This window comes from Xenopus tropicalis, chromosome 1 (genome assembly GCF_000004195.4).
Source record: "Xenopus tropicalis strain Nigerian chromosome 1, UCB_Xtro_10.0, whole genome shotgun sequence".
NCBI lineage: Eukaryota > Metazoa > Chordata > Amphibia > Anura > Pipidae > Xenopus > Xenopus tropicalis.
In genome coordinates, this window is record NC_030677.2 from 151,375,153 (window position 1) to 151,395,024 (window position 19,872).

General features: G+C 39.2%; 2 protein-coding genes across 7 annotated transcripts in view; one reads left to right on the plus strand and one right to left on the minus strand.

Annotated features, from left to right (window-relative positions):
- The first annotated feature begins 1,468 nt into the window (after window positions 1-1,468).
- Window positions 1,469-11,354, plus strand: prkab1 (protein kinase, AMP-activated, beta 1 non-catalytic subunit). The gene is made up of 7 exons (XM_002932076.5): window positions 1,469-1,708; window positions 5,142-5,308; window positions 6,232-6,325; window positions 9,370-9,484; window positions 9,990-10,123; window positions 10,966-11,034; window positions 11,114-11,354. The coding sequence occupies exons 1-7, from the start codon at window positions 1,565-1,567 to the stop codon at window positions 11,189-11,191; spliced, it is 801 nt and encodes a 266-aa protein (XP_002932122.1). The 5' UTR covers window positions 1,469-1,564; the 3' UTR covers window positions 11,192-11,354.
- Window positions 11,355-11,745: 391 nt separating this feature from the next.
- Window positions 11,746-19,872, minus strand: part of cit (citron rho-interacting serine/threonine kinase) — a 70,718-nt gene continuing 62,591 nt past the window's right edge. For 5 of the 6 annotated variants that reach the window (XM_031895845.1, XM_031895842.1, XM_031895838.1 and 2 more), the window contains 7 exons: window positions 19,546-19,654; window positions 18,933-19,061; window positions 18,750-18,830; window positions 18,128-18,206; window positions 17,873-18,052; window positions 15,085-15,376; window positions 11,746-13,222 (listed from right to left, as the gene is read on the minus strand). In XM_031895845.1, the coding sequence (XP_031751705.1) occupies window positions 13,199-13,222; window positions 15,085-15,376; window positions 17,873-18,052; window positions 18,128-18,206; window positions 18,750-18,830; window positions 18,933-19,061; window positions 19,546-19,654 (894 nt within the window). In that variant the 3' untranslated portion in view covers window positions 11,746-13,198. 6 annotated transcript variants of the gene reach the window in all.

The window sequence follows — 19,872 nt, forward strand, 5'->3', positions numbered from 1 at the left end:
CTAGTACTAATCTGCAAACTAAGATTTCATGATGGGGCTCTATGTATATATGTATTTATTATATTCAAACATTATGCCAGTGTAATTAAGCCTTAGTACCTAGATAAATTCCATGCCCTAAGGTTACAAAACTAAAAATTAATAAAAAAAATAAACAAAAAGCAAATAAAATATGAAGACCAGGTACAAATTGCATTAGAAGTTAGTTATCTGTACCAAGTTTTTTGCGGGACAGTCCCTCTTTTGACAGCTCAACCCGCAGTCCTGGATTCTTACTGAAAAGTCCCTCGTTTCCCTTTGATCTACTGCACCGAAGCTAAAAATGATACAAATTTAATTAAAAAATGACTTTTGACAAAGAGCCCAGAAAAGTAAAAAGCCCCCCCACCCTGCACTGAGATACCATTGAAACTAATAAGCTAAACAGGTCTCTTGGGGGAACTGAGACTTGCTGCTTAAAGGGCAACTTCACCTTTTTCAGCAAAACTGTAATAATACATAAAAATAGACCCCAAAACCCCCAGAAATGTGTTAACTTTGAATAGTAAAATGGGCATGCCAAATGTAATAAAATGGGAGTGGTATTTAGGGGGTGTGGTTGCAAAAATGGGTGTGTTCAAAAAGATTTGCCGCACTGTGAGCAGTGTCCCTCTTTCTGGTCTCAAGATGTTGGGAGGTATGCTAATGTGGCAAATCTATTGGCAGTAAAATGCCAAAAAGAGACCCAGACTCCAGACTCCTCGTTTTAAAAGGGAACTACTTCCCCCCCAGGCAACTTTTAAGCCTTTGATACAGTGCTACACTAACTCCACCTCCCCCACAGCCCCAAATGTATCTGATCATCTAATCACCTGTACAAGTATCAGATCCAGGAGCATGTGCATGGTCTACTACTGGCCCAGTGTGCATGTTACTGTTAGTTATAAGTTAGAAAACCAAAAATGTGCAAATGTGCAGGCACTAGCCCTGCTACACAGCTTTGCACCCCAGGAGCTGCTATGGAAGTACAGATACATTTGGCAGTGGCACTGTTGGTGTCATGAAGTCTTTCTTACTTTTCTCCTACAACTGTTTAAACTGTAGTTTTAGTTTAATTATTATTAATAATAATAATAATCATTTGACATTATGCAGTAACCCATAGCAACCAATAAGATTTTTGTTTTTAAACAGGCTACTTGCTGGTTGATTGCTATATGCAATTAATTAGATATAGTGCAGCTTTTTACTACCCAACCTCTCAATCTCATAGCAGTGTCAATATTCTTATAACCCTTTTTAATATTGTATACTTTTCCTACATCTGCAAACAACGACCCCAGTAGAGGAATTCCAATTCCAACTATACGCAGATATTAATTGGCACCTATCCCTTTATTGTCACTGATATCACTGACAGATAGCTGGAAAAGGAGTAATGGAAAAAAACAGATCGAACGTCATGTGCGACAACGAGTCTTTGAACGCAATATCGTCACATCCGCAGCAGGAAGCGGAAGCGGCGTGATAAACAAAGTCCTTTCTGGAGGTTTAAAGAGCGATACCTGCTCGTAAAGTGTGGAATATGGGGAACACAAGCAGTGAACGTCCCGGTCCCCACAAGGTGCGAAGAGATAGCACCGGAGCAGTGTCGAAAGGGGATGACAGAGCCAAAATACTGATGGACAGTCCTGAGGATGCGGATATGTTCCCTGCGGAGGAGAGTAAGGTAGAGAAGCGGCTCGTCCTGCAGCCATGTCCCTGCGAAACATCGTCCTGGATTAGTACAGGACAAGTTTAGGCTTAGTCCGACCTATGTCAGATCAACAAGTTTTCACTCATAAAGTGACCATGATACAATCTTTTAATACTAAAGTGTAATTGCTTCCTACACCAGCCTGTTGCTATTGGTTCTGTCACCCAGTATCTTGTCTCTCTTCTTGTCCACATAAATGGCAAAAGGAAATTCAAAAAGAGTTGCACAGTACCGCCCAGCAGTGGTGAAAAGGGTACATCACAGTAGTGATATTCTCTTCTCTGATTGGGGCAAATTTGTATAAACACAGGGCCAATTTGCACCGTGGCAACCAGTAAGAATTCTACTTTCAGACTTGAAAAATAAAATTGCTGATTAGTTGCTATGGGTTACTGCCCATGTGCAAATCTCCCCATTGACTTTAAATGAGCCCCATTATGTCTTAGAGAGTTATAAGGCAGATCATTAACAAGTAATGCTCTGGGAACTGGGTTGAGTTGCATATGCCCCAGGCCCTCAGAAAGGGTTAATAGCCAGGAGCAGAAAAGTTGAGCAAGCATCATGTGAACAGGTGTAGTAAAAGCAACAAGTCATGTATGTAAAATGTGTATATGCACAGGCTGAGAAATAGCTCCTCTGCTGGCTGCACCCAGTGGCACCGCTGACCTGGCTGTAGATGCATGGTGCATTTAGGCGTTACATGAATACATGAGTATACATTTCCAGTGACCTGTCTTTCTCCTGAGACAAGAGGTCCTCTGCGCTCACCCAGTATTCAAATATAAATATATATGATGGACATTAGGACATTATGTGCATTAAACTATTAAATAATGTCCTCTTCTTAAAGAAAAAACAGGAATTGTTTGACTGTATATTCCAGGTAAAGATACCTCCTGTATGAATCTTGTGTTTACAGCCTCATTGCACGCCCAATAAATGTTTTAAAATTTAGTGGTGAACACAACTTTCCCTTTTTTCCTCTGTGTCTCCACGCACTGTAGTCTTGCTGCTGCTGGTACTACTAAAAAACATTTTCTGTAGAGAATGAATAGTATATGGGTGTGTAACAACACACTAAGTACTAAGTCCACTGCATGAATTAAGAGCGGGTGGAGGTGTAACCAAACTACATAAACCAATAATAAACAATCCAGTATTTGTCCATCCTTGGCAGAGAAGTTTTACTGTCTGCACCCAACACTTCATCAAGTAAATTGGGGATTCTGTGTAGCACCTTTATTTAACCATCATGTCCCCACACTATAGGCTTTCATTGAATTCTTTAACCAGACATTGCTATTCTGTTTCTTAGTTGCTTAGTAAAATGAAGAGAGGTTGATGGGTAACATTAGAATGGGGTAAGGCTTCTTCTTTGGTAGCTCAGTGGTTAGCTATGCAGCCTGGCCTCTCAGAGTTCCTGAGTTTGATTCCGACATGGGCGGGTGCTCCAGTTTCTTTATACAGTCAGGTTAATGTGCTCCTGGTGACATTGAACCTGCTGGGTGTAAAAGTGGTAGGAAAGTTAGATTGTAAGCTCCAGTGGAGCAGGAACTGACGTGAGCAATTAGCAAGCTATGTAAAGCTTTGTGTAAATGTGTCAGTGCTATGTAAGTAAAAGATAAAATAAAAATGAATGGTGATTGCCTGCAGCTTGGGACTATGTGGTGTAGAGAAAGTAAATAACGGAGAGCAGCTATCTGATAGGGGACAAGATGCTGATAAAGACTGAGCTGGAACTGGTATTTTACAGAACTACTTTTCTTGGTTACATATTTATATTAACTTTAACCAGAAATTCTTAACCCATGTGTGCCCATTGATTTTTAGCAAGGATCAGCATGATGTCAGAGATTTTCCATGAGGTTCAGTATACATGCCTTGTGCAGCTGCCTATAGGGCCTTCTCATGGATATTCATCAGCCGAAGCAGAGGCACAAGTTCATGGCCTTTTATTAAGTAGATGTACTGTATAAATCATTTGCCCTGGGTACAGTGTAGAAAGTTGATAGTGCCTTAATTCATGCAATAAATGTCAAAACCATATTTAGTGGGTATTACGGACTTGAATAGTGATCATTGGGAGAAATGTTAAGTAAATACATAAATATGGGCATGGCTGTATCAGTTGGTTTATTCTGCTGAAGACTTTATTATAGACCAAAAGTATTTAGGTTTGTTCCCATAGATCACAGTGAGCATGTACTGCAGGAATAGAAACAACCTTTACTCATATTTGTCAGTCAAGTGGTATTTCAGTACTCCTGTTAATTGAGGATATTAGAGTCTTATAGAGACACATGGTTCCTTAGTGCTTCTCTGAGCATATCTGATATTTCATTTAATTCCCAGCTGTTTTCTAGATATTTATATAATCTTTAGCTCGGCTCCATGTGACTGTCTGCCACTGCACCCCAGGCAAACTCCTGCAGCTCTGCACAACTATCTATGTCTGTAAGGATTATGCGATCCTTGCCTCAACTTGTTTGAACCTGCCTCAATGTTTTAACCTGCCCGATTTTAAGCCAGATATTGGTTAGTGAGGCCCATACACAGGCAGATAAGTTGCTGGCTCAGTCTGAAGGGGACAAATCAGCAGCTTAAATCTGCTGTATGAAAGAATGGAGGACAAGCAAGGCAGGATGCAGTAAAAGTATGAATAATACTTTGGGCAGGAAGCAATTCAGGTAGAATTTGTGAGAGTTAATATTAAACACCAGGATCTAGAGTAATATGAAACTTTAGAGGGTAGATTTATAAAAATGTGAGTGTAGAGCTTAATACATAAAAATCACCCACATTCTATTCATTCCTATCATCCATTGATAAATACACTTCTAAAAATCCAATAGGAATGAATAAACAACGGGTGAGTTTTATATATATTTTCCCCAAATCCCATGTTCTAAGATGAAATGAAGTACAGGTATCGGACCCCTTATCCGGAAACCCGTTATCCAGAAAGCTCCGAATTACGGAATGCCCATCTCCCATAGACTCCATTTTAATCAAATAATTCAGAATTTTAAAACTGATTTCCTTTTTCTATGTAGAAATAAAACAGAACCTTGTAATTGATTCCAACTAAGATATAATTAATCCTTATTGGATGCAAAACAATCCTATTGGGTTTAATTAATGTTTTATTGATATTTTAGTAGACTTAAGGTATTGAGATCCAAATTACGGAAAGACCCCTTATCCGGAATACCCTTGGTCCCGAGCATTCTGGATAATGGGTCCTATACCTGTATTCTAATTCAGCATTGTAAACATCTTTATTGCTTTATGGAGCATAAATCGGCAAATAATTAACTTGCAAGTTTATTGTACTCTGAATTCAACCGCTATTAGGACCTGTTTAAAAAGTGTGATCTCTTCCTTTTCTTTCTCATTGTTCTTTTAGGGTTCCACAGAAAAGGAAGAGTTCCTGGCTTGGCAGCATGATTTAGAAGTAAATGATAAAATGCCATCTCAAGCCAGACCGACTGTATTCCGCTGGACAGGAGGCGGCAAAGAAATCTATTTATCAGGGACCTTTAACAACTGGGCAAAAATCCCACTTATCAGAAGGTAAGCACAACATTTACATCTGGAATATTTGTTTTATTTATAAATGTATTTATTTTTTTTAATTTTAGTCAGTTTCTAACATTCCATAAATGCTGCTGAGAAATGTATCAACTAATGCAGGAAACTGTAACAGTTCAGAGTCTGTGCCTGGGTTACAGAGTTGCTAAACTAAAACACCAGAGAGAGGAACAGTAACATATCAGCTCCTATATTGGAAAACCAGAAAAAAATGAAAAATAGAAAGCAATAGGATATTTTCTGTTTGTAATGCCCCATTCAAGAAAATAAGGGTACAATGGCAGAGCTGTAAATGATAGTCTGGTGCGATTTTTTTATTTTTTTTTCCATTTATTTATTTCTTAAAGGGGACATATAGGATAAATGGGAAAACCCTAATCCTGTAGGCAATTATGAATAATATACGGTGCTGGTTTCACTTTGTGCTAAAAATGAATCCTATCTGTAAAAATTGCCCCTTTATTGGAGCTCCCTATAGACTCTATCAGTTCTCTGTCTGTGTTTGAAATGGAGAGTGGGCGTGTCCTAACGGTCCCTGCCAGAAGCACAGTAGGAGGGGAGAGCCAATCACAGCCCTGCAGTGACACAAGCACAGACAGGCTTCAGTTCCCTATCAGGTCAGCCTAGCTGCTGATTGGTTCCTATCTTATAGTGCAGTGTACGGAGGGCCGCCGGCTCCCCAGCTCATCCAGAGAATTCAGCCAGCAGGAAGTGGAACAGATGGGCGGGCCTAGTGGAGTTTTGGTGGAATTTCTCAATAAATCAGTCTGAAACACAACTTTTTTAAGCACATTTCTTCTATATCTAGAGGAGTATAATTCTCCGGTACATTCTTAATTGTTATAGGATATGTCTCCTTTAAGATGGGTGTTCATGTGTTTCAGTTGAGCTGTGTGTTTTTTCAGCCACAACAACTTTTTTGCGATATTGGATCTTCCAGAGGGGGAACATCAGTACAAGTTCTTAGTTGATGGCCAGTGGACCCATGATCCAGCTGAGGTAAAAGAATGTATTTTATTTGTTTAAAGATCACTGTAAGTCTAAATCACATTATGTTTGTTGAGCTATTAAAGGAGAAGGTAAGTCCTCTATCAAAAGAAACACAGGATTGTTTTTCTTCTTTTGTGTACACATGTTTTTCATGTTCTTCTGTGTCAGACCTGCTCTCAGAAAAATCCTTCAGGGCACAGGCACGGGCATGAGTCTGCTCAGTTTGCTCCTCTCTCCTGCTCCACCTCTCGTCAAAATTTGCTCTGTGTAATCTGAGCTACCAGCAGCTTGAGCTGCAGCACAGAAGATACTGAGACCAAGCTAAAATGGCAGCTATCTTAAAACAGAGGGAGCTTCTAGGGCTGTTAACTCGGGTATGGTAAAGCTGTGGTAAAGCTTTCTGCAGAATAAATATAGCATTCAAGCTTGCACTAATGTGACTAATATATTGGCAGTAAAATGCAAAGATGCCATTCCTTCTCCGTTAACTAGTATTAGCTGGGATTTTTAACAAACTAAATTTCATAAGGAAAAATGTGCCTGCTAGTGTTCAATATAGAAGTACTAGCAGTTCCATGGAGTTCTGTGTCCTCCTGATGCAGAACACCATTACAAAACTGCCCTGCACCAGAGGTCAGAAGTCTAGAATTGGGGTGCACCATTCAAATAGTCTTAATGCATATCTGACACATCAGTCATTAAGCTTTTGCTAGGTGTCAGACATCAAATGGAAAAAAGACGAACTTGAAAACCAGTCTACATCACACTTTAAATTAATTGCCAGAGAGTGTTTGTACAGTGAGATTTGTGGGAGCTGTGGGATTCTCTCCCATAAGCAATATAGCAAACCTGGCTGGCAGGTTTCTGAGCATTGTCAGTAGAATAGGGAAAAAACTGATTAAGCTGTCTAAAAGCCGGATGTTAGGATATTGGGTACAGAGAAGTAACAGCCACATTTTGCTAAAGCAAAGGAAAATGGATATGGGAGTATGGTAGGCCTATTAATGCAAAGGGATGTGTATTGCATGTTTTTTGTGGCTACTGTCATTGTGATTTTGCTGTTACGAAATATTCTTTTCCCCTTCGGTGGCACATTGCAGATGAATGTAGGTGTTTCTGGAGTAACTAGAAGATGGGTAGGAATTATTATAGAAGAAGGAAGGACTGCTGGAAGGAGCTATTTACCAGTTGGTCCTTCCAGCAGACACGAGGGACACATTCCAATTACAAGAAAGGAGTTCCTGTTTCCTGTAAGGAAAGGATTTTTTTACAGTTTAAAAACTGACTGACACATTAGCAGGGTCAGACTAGGGGGTGAAAGGCCCACCGGGGCTACCGCCCCAGGGGCCCTGCACCCCCCAAGGTACCTCCACTGACGCATCCACTGCAGGGGCCCCCGCTGCACACCCCTAGCCCCGCCCAAAGTCCTCCCCTGAATGCGTGTACAGGTATAGGACCCATTATCCAGAATGCTCGGGACCAAGGGTATTCCGGATAAGGGGTCTTTCCGTAATTTGGATCTCAATAACTTAAGTCTACTAAAAAATCAATAAAACATTAATTAAACCCAATAGGATTGTTTTGCATCCAATAAGGATTAATTATATCTTAGTTGGGATCAAATACAAGGTTCTGTTTTATTTCTACATAGAAAAAGGAAATCAGTTTTAGAATTCTGAATTATTTGATTAAAATGGAGTCTATGGGAGACGGGCATTCCGCAATTCGGAGCTTTCTGGATAACGGGTTTCCGGATAAGGGATCCCATACCTGTATATGAAACGCATCAGGGGAGGACATCGCTGGCCAGGAGAAGCGCCAACAGGGTCGGGTCTGGGCCTGCCGGGTATTTTCCCAGTGTCCCGGCAGCCCAGTCCGACCCTGTACATTAGATAGCTTCATGAATGGGCTGGGTTGGGCTTTTTAGCAAGTGAGGGAATACAGGGTTATGGGAGATAGCTCTTAGTACAAGTTGATCCAGGGACTGGTCCGATTGCCATCTTGGAGTCAGGAAGGATTTTTTTCCCACTCTGCGGCAAAAAGAGTCTTCCTCTGGGTCAACTAGCAGTTAGGCAGGTTATATATAGGAAAAGTAACTACAGTAGAATGTACTGTTGCCCTGCACAGGTAAAGCAGGTGTGTTTGCTACAGAAAGGCTACTATAGTTTATATAAATAAGCTGCGGTGTAGCCGTGGGGGCAGCCATTCAAGCTGGAAAAAAGGCGTGGGTTACATAGCAGATAACAGATAAAACGCTATTTTACTCTACAGAATTATCTGTCCCTTTTCTCCTTTTTTTTCCAGATTAAATGGCTGTCCACATGGCTACACAGCAGCTTGTTTATATAAACTCTAGTAATGTTACTGTAGCAAACGCACAACTTTTAGCAGTGCATTTACTTTCATCTACTTTTTTTTTTTTTTTTTTTTAAAAAGGTTAATTTATTGGTGTTACTATTCCTTTAAGGTTGAACTTGATGGACATGTGTCTTTTTTCCCAAACTTACTTTGTTACTATGTAAAAGAAAAAACACTGAGGTGGGGCACACAGTACAGTAACCAAGCTCTGAAAAACTGCAGTACTGTGGATACACGTGCTCAGAGGTGTGGAAGATGTTTGCAGCTCTCAGCAATAAGTACCCCTGGCTAGTTTTTTTTTTTTTTTTTTTTTTTTACCATATTGTAAATTCTATGGCATTAAGACTTAGGGGGGTTATGTAATAAAAGGCACCAGGTTTGCCTAGAGCAGTAAGAAATAGCAGCAAACATCTTATTGGTTGCTATGGGTTACTGCGACTGGGCAAACTTAAGTTTCTAACCCTAATAAGTAATAAAAGGCACTAATTGTAAAATCAAATGGTCAGCATTTGAATAACGTGCCTGGCTCTTGAAGGGTGAATTTACTTGTATAATTATATAAAAATGTCTATAATCAGTTGTGCCTGAACTGACAGATTTCTCTAGCACTTGCTGCATATAAAATGTATCGCGGAAAATCACATTGCAAATTTAATGAATACTGCTTTTTAAAAATGCTCACTCTCTTTGTCCAGCCAGTAACAACCAGTCAGCTTGGCACTGTGAACAACATCATTCAGGTTCAAAAAACAGACTTTGAAGTATTTGATGCCCTAATGGTGGATTCTCAAAAAGGCTCTGATATATCAGGTAAGGTTAGCCTCTTCATTAATTTAACACTCTCTGTTTCTAGGTATATAGCAAATGGACCTGCATACTACTCCCACAGAGGTATCTGGCTCTTTACATGGACACGGGAATCTTCTTTTTCTAATATACATTACAGCAGTGATATACTGTCTTATTCTGTATAGGGAATAAAGTCCCCCGTGTTGTAAAATATAAGGATATTAAAAGTCACTTTTTATTTCATGCAAGAGGCCGAAGACTAAGTGCTTTCGTACAAGTCCTGCAAGGCATATTTACATAAGTTTCAAGGACTAATAAAAGAATACATGTTCTGCCCTAAACTCAAATCCAAAAGCAAGCAACTCTCAGTAGTGCAGAACACTCCGACTTATACATACCAACCAGGAAGTGCTTAAAAAAGAAGGCAGGAAAGAGTGTGCTCTTTGTTTTACGTTGATATGTGCTCATGTTTTAGATATCACGCTTTTTGTGTTGCAGCTATAAAGTGCCATTGTTTTTCTTGTAGATTTATCCAGCTCTCCGCCTGGGCCTTACCAACAAGATCCATATAACTGTAAACTAGAAGAACGCTTTAAAACCCCTCCAATCCTTCCACCACATTTGCTTCAAGTAATTCTCAATAAAGACACAGGCATTTCAGTAAGTACGGCTGTTTGCTTTAAAATCTGTCACTGCATTCAGGATGTACTCACATTATATTGGCTTATAAAGATTTATAGCATCAAGGGCAGAACCACATTTCTTTATCTTTATCCTTTGTTTGGGAATTAGATGTTGGACAGACAGCTTCCCAGATACTTTGTCAAATTGTGTATGTTTAATATTTATGTAGCTCAGGTTTGGGTGTATGTAGTTGGATAGTTTATACAATAGCAGTTTTTTTGTTTTTTTTATATATATATATATATCTTTGAAAAATGTATTCCCTGCTTTTTATTGAACTTAACTTTTTCTAGGTTCAGTGTTCAATGTTATTTATTCACAGGTAGCCCTAAGTATTTTTATTTCGTTAGCGGAGTTTGCTATAATTTCTCATAAAGGAGAACTAAACCCTTAAAACAAATGTGCATAAAAATGTTGTTTATTTTGCACAGCCTACCTTTTTACCCAGTTTCATTTTTACTCTGAACGGTTCCTTTAATTAAGGAACCTGTCCCCCAGGCATAGGAGTAAAACATTGTTTTCCTAAATTCATAACTGGTAAGTATAGTAACAGAGCCATTCAATTTGACATTGGGCGATAAGGCACACATGTATGGCAGCTCTGTAGAATGCAGTGGTAGAGAGAAACAGGAGTACATTGTACAACATGGGGAAGCAGCACCCTCTGCTCACATTTTTATTCTCTAACCCTTGTTTATGTGCTGTGTAACTTGCTGGTACTGTACAAATAAGCCCTGAAATGAAATATGATTGTGTTACTCTTATGCTGTATTATTCAAGATGAGTACAAGCTCCTACATTTTTTTTTTCGCTTACAGTGTGACCCAGCGTTGCTTCCAGAGCCAAACCATGTTATGTTAAACCATCTTTATGCCCTTTCAATTAAGGTAAAATGAGGGGGGGAAGAGTGTTTTTAATATGTTGCTTGTACGATTGTTGATCTGATTTTCTTTCTTTATTTTTAAGGATGGTGTGATGGTGCTAAGTGCAACCCACCGTTACAAGAAGAAATATGTTACCACATTGCTGTACAAACCAATATGAGTGTGCTTGATCGATGCTATAGAATTTTTTTCACTTTTTTTTTTACCTGTAAAGTGCATTAAATATTTAAAAATAAGCTATATTGTGTACAACCAAATTCTGTGGGTCAAACCTTTGACTTCTTAAAAATTATATGTAATAATAATACTCTGATGAAAGATTGTGTCGACTCCTCTGCATCATTTCTTTACACTAATAGGCCTGGCATCCTGATGTATGTCTGCATTTATATGCCAGAGCAGTTATTCTGATGTCAGTGCTCACAAAGCACAATTATAGATGTACACTGAAGTCACGCAGATTATCATAACTGTCATGTTGCAAATGAAAACTCTGCCAGCAAAGGTACCTTGTTACAGAGAAAAAGAAAATGACATGAATTAAAATGGACTCTATTGGAGATGGCCTTCCCATACTTTAGTGTTTTCTGTCTAAAGGTTTTAGGTCACTGAAGGAAAAGGATATTATTCCTGTTGATAGCGGTGCCATCAGTTCCAATGGGAAGAGTGAGTACATCCTCTGTACATAGTTAAAAACCTGTCCGACACAAGAAGTTTGCACAAGCGAGTTATTTGTTTATTATCTAAACCTTTTTGAACAAGCACAGCTATAATTTATAGCCAAAGAGTAGTATGTTAAGGGGCATTTTTATGCCTGTGTCTGTATCACTTAAATCAGCGCCATGCCCAATTTTAATTCACACTTATACTGGTTTGGGGCAGGTGTGAGAGTGCAGTCTCCATTCTTTATACCTTACCACTATTGCCTGTAATGTCAGAGCTTATAAATTTGTTAATAGTCATTAAAGTCAGTGAGGAAAGGGTGCTCTGGTGCTGCTGGGTTAGACTAAGCCTACAGCATTGGATCTGTTCAGTAATCCGTAATACTCTAGAGCACAGATTTGCATAAGTTTGAAGTGCATTTATTTTGTTCTACATTATTAGCAAAAAGCAGCAAAGCATAATAGAAACCAAGCATCCGGCACCTTGCAAGCACGTCCAGTTCTCATTCTTAGTCTATTACCTAGGAGCAGCCTGCTCACCTCTCTTAAGTCTCCACTCATTACACAATGGGCAAATTGAAAAATGCACAGTTTACCTTAAAAAAGTAGAAACATATTCAATTTTATGAATATAAACTTTCTGGTAAATATGTACAATCCTTGTAATTAAGGAAGCATTTAAAGGGACACTGAACCAACTCACTAACATCTCCATTAGATGAGACTGGGCATGTTAGCTTAGCATTACCCAATAAATTACAAGGGACACAACATCAGCAGGAATGAATAGTAGTGTGAGGGTTCTCCTTTTGGGGTGAAATCCTTCATGCATTAAAGAGCAACACAAATATATACATTGTCAAAGTGCAAATTACTACATGAACACATATTCTCAGAGTTAGGAGATTACAAACGTTCTCGATTACAAATTGAAAAATGAGAAGCCAATAGAATATCTTCTTCATGAACACCTAGAAAAGATTTTAGCACCTTTTTCTGACATATTACCCCTGGCACATTCATGATGATAAAGCAAGATCTGGATTTTAGTGAGGTAGCAGAAGCATTAGGATGTAAATATGCAGAATGGTGTGAAATCATTTGCTGGCCAAAAAGTAGTAGGGATTTGGAAATGTACTCATATGGCACAAAGTAATAGCAAGACCCTGCAAGTTAAGTGGCATTTACATTAGGGCTGGAGGTAACATATAACTGGTAAATCAGCTGGTAGTCAGAGTTTATGGAACTTAATGACTGGAAGTGTTCAGTTAGGAAATCGAACTAAAACAAACAGAACTGATGTAGTGCAATAGTGTTCTTCTTTAGGAGATGAAACAAATGCAGTATGGAGTGTGATATTCAGCCTTTAAGCTAGTTGGCGATTTTAGCACACAGCTTCACATATACAGTTTAATGTTTTTGCAGTGGATGTCTGCTACAAACAATAGAATCTGGATATAAAAACAAATCAGTTTCAATAAAACTTTCCGGCTTCTTTTGTTCAGTTATACAGAAGACTGGTCCCAAACCTTAAAAAAAAAGAGAAAAAAAATGACTGCATGTACCTTGTAAAATCACATTTAAGGGGAACTATAGGCCCAATGTATAGTAGTAGTGGTACACAGATTGCTGTTGCAGGCGTCCCATTTTTTCTCTATATCATCTACTTCAGTGCTGTCCGACTTCTGTGGTGCAGAGGGACGGAATTTTTCTGGTCTACATGGTGGAGGGCCAATAATGGAAACCAGTTTTGACCACTCCACTTTTTTTAAACCATACCCACTTGAAACCACACCCATGTTATCACATGACCATACCCATATTAATGGTGGTAGTACAGCAAAAACTTGCCATACTCTGCCTTCCCTACCCTGCCTGTGTGTGTGTGTGCCATACTCTGCCTTCCCTACCCTGCCTGTGTGTGTGTGCCATACTCTATGGCACACAGAGGCAGCATAGGGCAGGCAGAGTATGGCGCACACACAGGCAGCATACAATGACACAATGCTGGCACTGCTCCTACAGTCTGCACAATAACTATATATTAAACTTTTAAATTGCAGTACCACCTCAGTATATGTACTTTTTGTAGTGTGCAGAGATTATTTGTGGGTTTCTACTGCTCCTACAGTCTGAGGTGTGAACAGGTGAACAATGTGGGTGATTACAGTCTGAGCCTGAGGTGTGAACAATGCAGGGGGTGAACAATGTAGGGATAAAAAGGTGTGAACAACACAGGGGATTACATTTTTAAACAATTCAGGGGGTTTACAGTTAATCTCAGTACTGATACCATTTAAAGCTTACAGAAAGGTAAGCCATCAAAGCAGCCAGACAGGTGGGGGGCCACACAGAGGGGGTCATGGGCTGCCAGTTGGATAGCACTGATCTACTTATACTGCTCCAGACCTCCTCAAATATACATGAGTTCTGGGCACAACTCACAGACTGTATGCCATCAGGGTGATGATGGGATATGTTACTTGTTAGGACTAGAATATTATCTGATGACATGAAGTTTTAAGATGTCTTTAAAAAAAAGTGCAGAAAACCCAAAAACTCAATGTAAAAATTCACCATCTGAAAGCTAATCAGTTTCTATAGAAGGCATTTGGAGTTGTCATAGGCAAAGTCAAGCCATATTCTCAAACTTGATTTTTTTTCGAGCTTGTGAACTTGAAAAATTTGAGATGATATTTAAGTTTTTTATTCAAGTGACTTTTCCCTATTAATAAATAAGCGACCATTTGATATGCAAGTTTTTTTGATTTAGAATAACAAACCTGAGTTCACAAACTCGAAAATTGGTAAATGATCCCCTTTAGTGTTGCCAGGTGGCGAAAGTCAAAAAGGTGCATAGAATGTTTGGGTGGTTACAGCTTAGGGCAGGGATCCCCAACCTTTTCAACCTGTGAGCAACATTTAAATATTAAAAAGTTGGGGAGCAACGCATGAGTTTCTAGGCGGTTATTTACTTGTCCAATGTGAACCAGCAGCCGACAGGAGGCTCTATATGTTAGTACACCTGCTTTTTATACAACCAAAACCTGCCTCCAAACCAGGAATTCAAAAATAACTACCTGCTTTGAGGCCACTGGGAGCAACATCCAAGGGGTTAGGGAGCAACATCCAAGGGGTTAGGGAGCAACAAGCTGCTCATGAGCTGCTGGTTGGAGATCACTGGCTTAGGGATACATACATAATATTCATGCTGTCAGAAGTGCTCAGAAGTGTAATGTGAGCAATTGTAAATTAAGCAGTATGGGTGGGCATTCTGTTTCAGTGAGAATTAACCAATGTACCTCCACGTGCTATCAGTGCTATTCTATAAACTGAGTTTTTCGGTAGAAAAGTGATATTTCTGAGGAATACTAGGAATTTATTCCCATACCTTATTGACTTGTGACAAGGGTGTCCTTACAGCTCCACGGCTCCTGTTGCTCTCTTCAAAAAGCCTTCCAGGTGACCTCTCCCGTCTGGTGCTCAGTAACCTCCCTGGAGACTTCTCCCTGTCCAAAGGCCTCCCAGGAGATTTGTCTCTGCGCATTTCTGTCCGTCCTTCGCGGTATCTATGAGGTGTACTAGGCTCCCGTACGAGACCTTGGACCTCAGTTGGCACTGGGCTGGATGCTATTCGCTTTGTTATATGGTCATTGTAAGATGGTGGTCCTCTCTTGTTTGGGCTGTCAATAAAAGCATCCTTTACTTACAAATCAACCTTTCTTGTTATGTCCTGTAGCCTATTTATTATTTCTAAATAGAAGCTAAAAGCAACTGTCACAATCTGTACACTCACTGTCAATTAATTATCATATGTAGCAAGCCTTATTATGACAGCATAGGCACTGTACCATACTAAACAAAATACAGTAAGAAAGTTTATGGGTGTGTTGCCTATTTAATAGAAAGTCTGGCTTTTAATGTTATTATTTCACTTGTCTTTTTGTTCAAGAGATACTCTTTCAGCTTGCTACTTTGCCTGATTGCTAGTAGCATTAAGAACCTAGCAACCAGCTGTTTAAAGAAGGAAAACAAATGTTTATATTTATACTATGTAGAACTACATACACACATACCCTAAGGGGCTGATTTACTAACCCACGAATCCGACCCGAATTGGAAAAGTTCCGACTTGAAAACGAACATTTTGCGACTTTTTCGTATTTTTTGCGATTTTTTCGGCGTCTTTACGAATTTTTCGTTACCAATACGATTTTTGCGTAAAAACGCGAGTTTTTCGTAGCCATTACGAAAGTTGCGTAAAATCTGGCGATTTTTCGTAGCGTTAAAACTTGCGCAAAAAGTTGCGCTTTTTTCGTAGCGTTAAAACTTACGCGAAACCTCGCACCTTTTAAGTTTTAACGCTATGAAAAAGGCGCAACTTTTCGCGTAAGTTTTAACGCTACGGAAAAATCAGGCCAGATTTTACGCAACTTTCGTAATGGCTACGAAAAACTCGCGTTTTTACGCAAAAATCGTATTGGTAACAAAAATTCGTAAAGATGCCGAAAAAATCGCAAAAAATACGAAAAAATCGCAAAATACCGATCATTACGAAAAAAACGCCATCGGACTCATTTCGACCCGTTCGTGGGTTAGTAAATGTGCCCCTATGACTTATACATACTATTTAGATTATAATCCTTATGTAGTGTATGTATACAAACTAAGGTTGTTAAGATATTAGCTGTCTGTATTGGAGTGGGGGAGGGACTGATACAGACACAGGGAATAAAACTCCTTGCAGAATGTGCCCTAGTCAGTTGTAACCATGTACCCAAGTGCTGTAAGACAGAAGTGCTTGTTACTACTAAGCCACCATGAGCTGAGTGAGTTCTGACCTTGCCCCTCCTGCCCTGGAGGATAGCAATTCATTCTCTACAGCTCTCAGTACATCTAGATATGCTGGGAGGATAAAGCTGAAGATACAGAATGGCTTCTCAATGGAGAATGCCTGAATATTTATTGAATCCTTGGGCTGTCTTCAGAACAGTCCTTGAATAAAATCACAATTCTTTTGAAAAAAAAAGGAAGTGGAAAGCAAAACTGCTCAGAATAGGACAGCTACAGCTATCATACCTTTTAATATGAACACTCAAAATGCTTTAACTATAGGACTGATTAGTTGCATACTGCATGATTGAAGTCAGTCTGCTAAGTTCATAATGCACAAAAGCCATGAATATACTGTAACATATTTTCTAAATGGCTAGTTAAACCACACCCATTGCTGACAAAGGTGTATAATTAAGCACAATGTTGTGTAATCTCCAGCAACAAATACTTTCCTCAATTCAAACAATGTTGAGTTGGAGACGTTCTCTGGTAGAAACATCAGCACACAAACTATTCACGCGAGTGAAACAAAATGGGTTTCTATGGCAAAGGATCAGCTCAAGTGCGGGCTGTAAGTTAGGTGGGAGAAGAATGCTGCTCGGGGGCTGTTTTCCTAGTTTAAGTTAGGGCTACAGCATACAATGCCATTCTTGAATATTCTATGCTTCCCACAAGGTGCAGACAGAATGGGGAAGGCTGTTTCCTGTTTCAGCACAATAATGCCACCAAGCATTAAGCAATGTCCATAAAGATGCACTTCTGACTACACACCTGTTGGGTAAATTGGAATGCCAAATGCAAGCCAGGCCTAAACTCCAACATCAGTGCCCAACCTCACTGATACATCTATGGATGAATGGAAGCAAATCACTGCAACAAATTTCAACATTCAGCAAAAAGCCTTCTAATAATGGTAGAGGCTGTAGTAGCAAAGGGAGGATCAACTTAAAAATATTATTCTTGCGTTCAGAATGAGATATTAAATAGTTAGGTGTCCAGATACTTTTGGTGATATGTGTATAAAGATGCTGATGGATGGATAGATACCTAATGTTTGCATCAGAGTTAAGTTCTAGTCCCTTTGCAATAACACAGAGGGTTTTCTTTTTTCATCTGAGCTGAGCAGCAAATTACCTGGCACAAAATAAGATGCTGCTGGTTCACATCACTAGCAAATGAGTATGATGAGCTAATTGAAATACAGTTTATTTTTAAACCTGTTATTCAGTGTAGGCTGCAATCTAATCAGTCTGTTTTGCTATGATGGAAAACATTTGGTATTTCTTATGCTCATGCAAAAGACTTCTAGGTTCCTAGTAACTGAACTGGGGATCTGAGCTCACCTGCGAGTTGTAGAAGGAGCCCTATGAAGTTCACTTGTAGTGTCCTTTACTAGATTTCCCTTGCAACAGATTACTCTCAGCTTATCCTGGTAAACAGATGCAATATAAATGGCTCCAGAAGAGATTGCTGGTCCCAGGTAACGTGGGTTGGGAATATCAAGATGGGCTCGAGCTGGAGCACTATGAAGAGAAGGAGTGCTTAATGTCACTGTTTCAGATTGGCGTTTCAATTTGGTTTCATAGAATCTCACTCACCCTAGTGCAGCACGTCCCTGGATCTCAATCACCTCCAAAGAGTTAAAATGGGTCACAAATAAGTACGGTTCCCTGTAGGCTAAATTAAACCAAAAAATTATTGGTAATATATTTCCTATAAATAATATAGGTAAAAAATTACAATGATCCAGATGCACATTTAGTGCACTCATATATTCATAGCAACTATTACTGCAATTCATCTTAGTTTGAAGGAAGGCTGAATAGAAAAACAATTAAATCAGAAATTCATATCTAGAGATATTTTTTCCATCAGAACTCATGTGACAACGTCTAGTTGAGTGCAAAGGGGAAATGAATATCACTGGCATTGGGATCCAGAGAGGACCTAGCCTTTGGGAAGGGGGGGGAAGAGTATTTATTACACTGTGGCATATCAGTAGTTTTAGATTTGCATCTCAAACATTGTACCTTAATAACTCTAAATGTATTTTATTGTTTTATATATTTTTGGGTTGCAATTTGTACCATCAGAAATGGCTTTAGCTACCACTGGAGACATTTTGGGGATGTGGAAAAATATGCTTTAAGAACTTAACAGGAGGGTGCAGTGCAAAGACCTGCCAGTACTGTTTTTTTCTCATTTTGTAAATTCACCTACCAAATGCAAGAGGAAGCCGACTCCATTTCAAATCTTCAGTACGACTACGTCTTCCATAAGAATCAACAAATACACCGAACTCTGCAATGTGTTAAAAGTATTGTCAGTATTGCACAAGACAATCCGACAGTGCTATAAAATATGCTTACATAACATTTCCCCAGTGTTCTGTACAGATCTTACCATGGAAGCAAAGGAGGTATTCTTCTCTCTGGCCTGTGCTGTTTACTTGCATTATAGCTATTGGGAAGCTATTGGAAGATGAAGCAAACACAGCAGAAGCCAAGGAATGGTCATTTTTATCCAAGAACTCTGCAATGAAATAAATATTCAGAAGCATATTGCATATTGCACATTGCACAATATTGCATATTGCACTGACTTTGTGGCTAAGAATGCGATTAGAGTCACTAGGGGATGACTCCCAGCATACTGGCCTTTCTTTGTCCTTTAATATCATACAGAACTTGTATATATTAAATAAGATGACTAAAAAGGGAAAACTGCAAATGATGATCAGTTGCCTTTACTTTCCCCCAACCTGCAGTACTGTAAAGAAGCAATAGGCAATATAATGACCAGTGATCATGCTTTATATTCTGATATACAGACAGCTAGTGTTCTGTGAATGGAAGGGCATAGGCTCACGTGTATTATCAAATACAGTATATATTTAATAGAAATCCCCTTTTAATACTAATTGAACTAACACCACTTTGCATGTTACGTATTGTTAACCCCCTGTATTCTTTCAAGAGTACACCTTTATTATGTATCAGGCTACATGATTACCCACCCTCCAGAGTGTACTGCTTCATCTCAATCTCATAGAACTTGTTTGTTCCAATGATGACACTGTAGCCAGTGAAATAAATGCAACTGCATGGCTCAGAAGTTTCAATTTCCTGTAAAGACATACAGAGAAGGCATTAAAGGCATGTTATATAAAAAATTCTGGATTCTTTAAATGGTTTATACAATACTGCCTGAAAGATGTTATTGCTCGGTAAATCTGTGCATACATTCTGCAATGCAATTGTTCATTTAAATATACATGCTTATCTTCTGACTGCACTGGCCAAGAAGTACATCCCAAGGCATCACACTGAACAAGTTCTGTGCC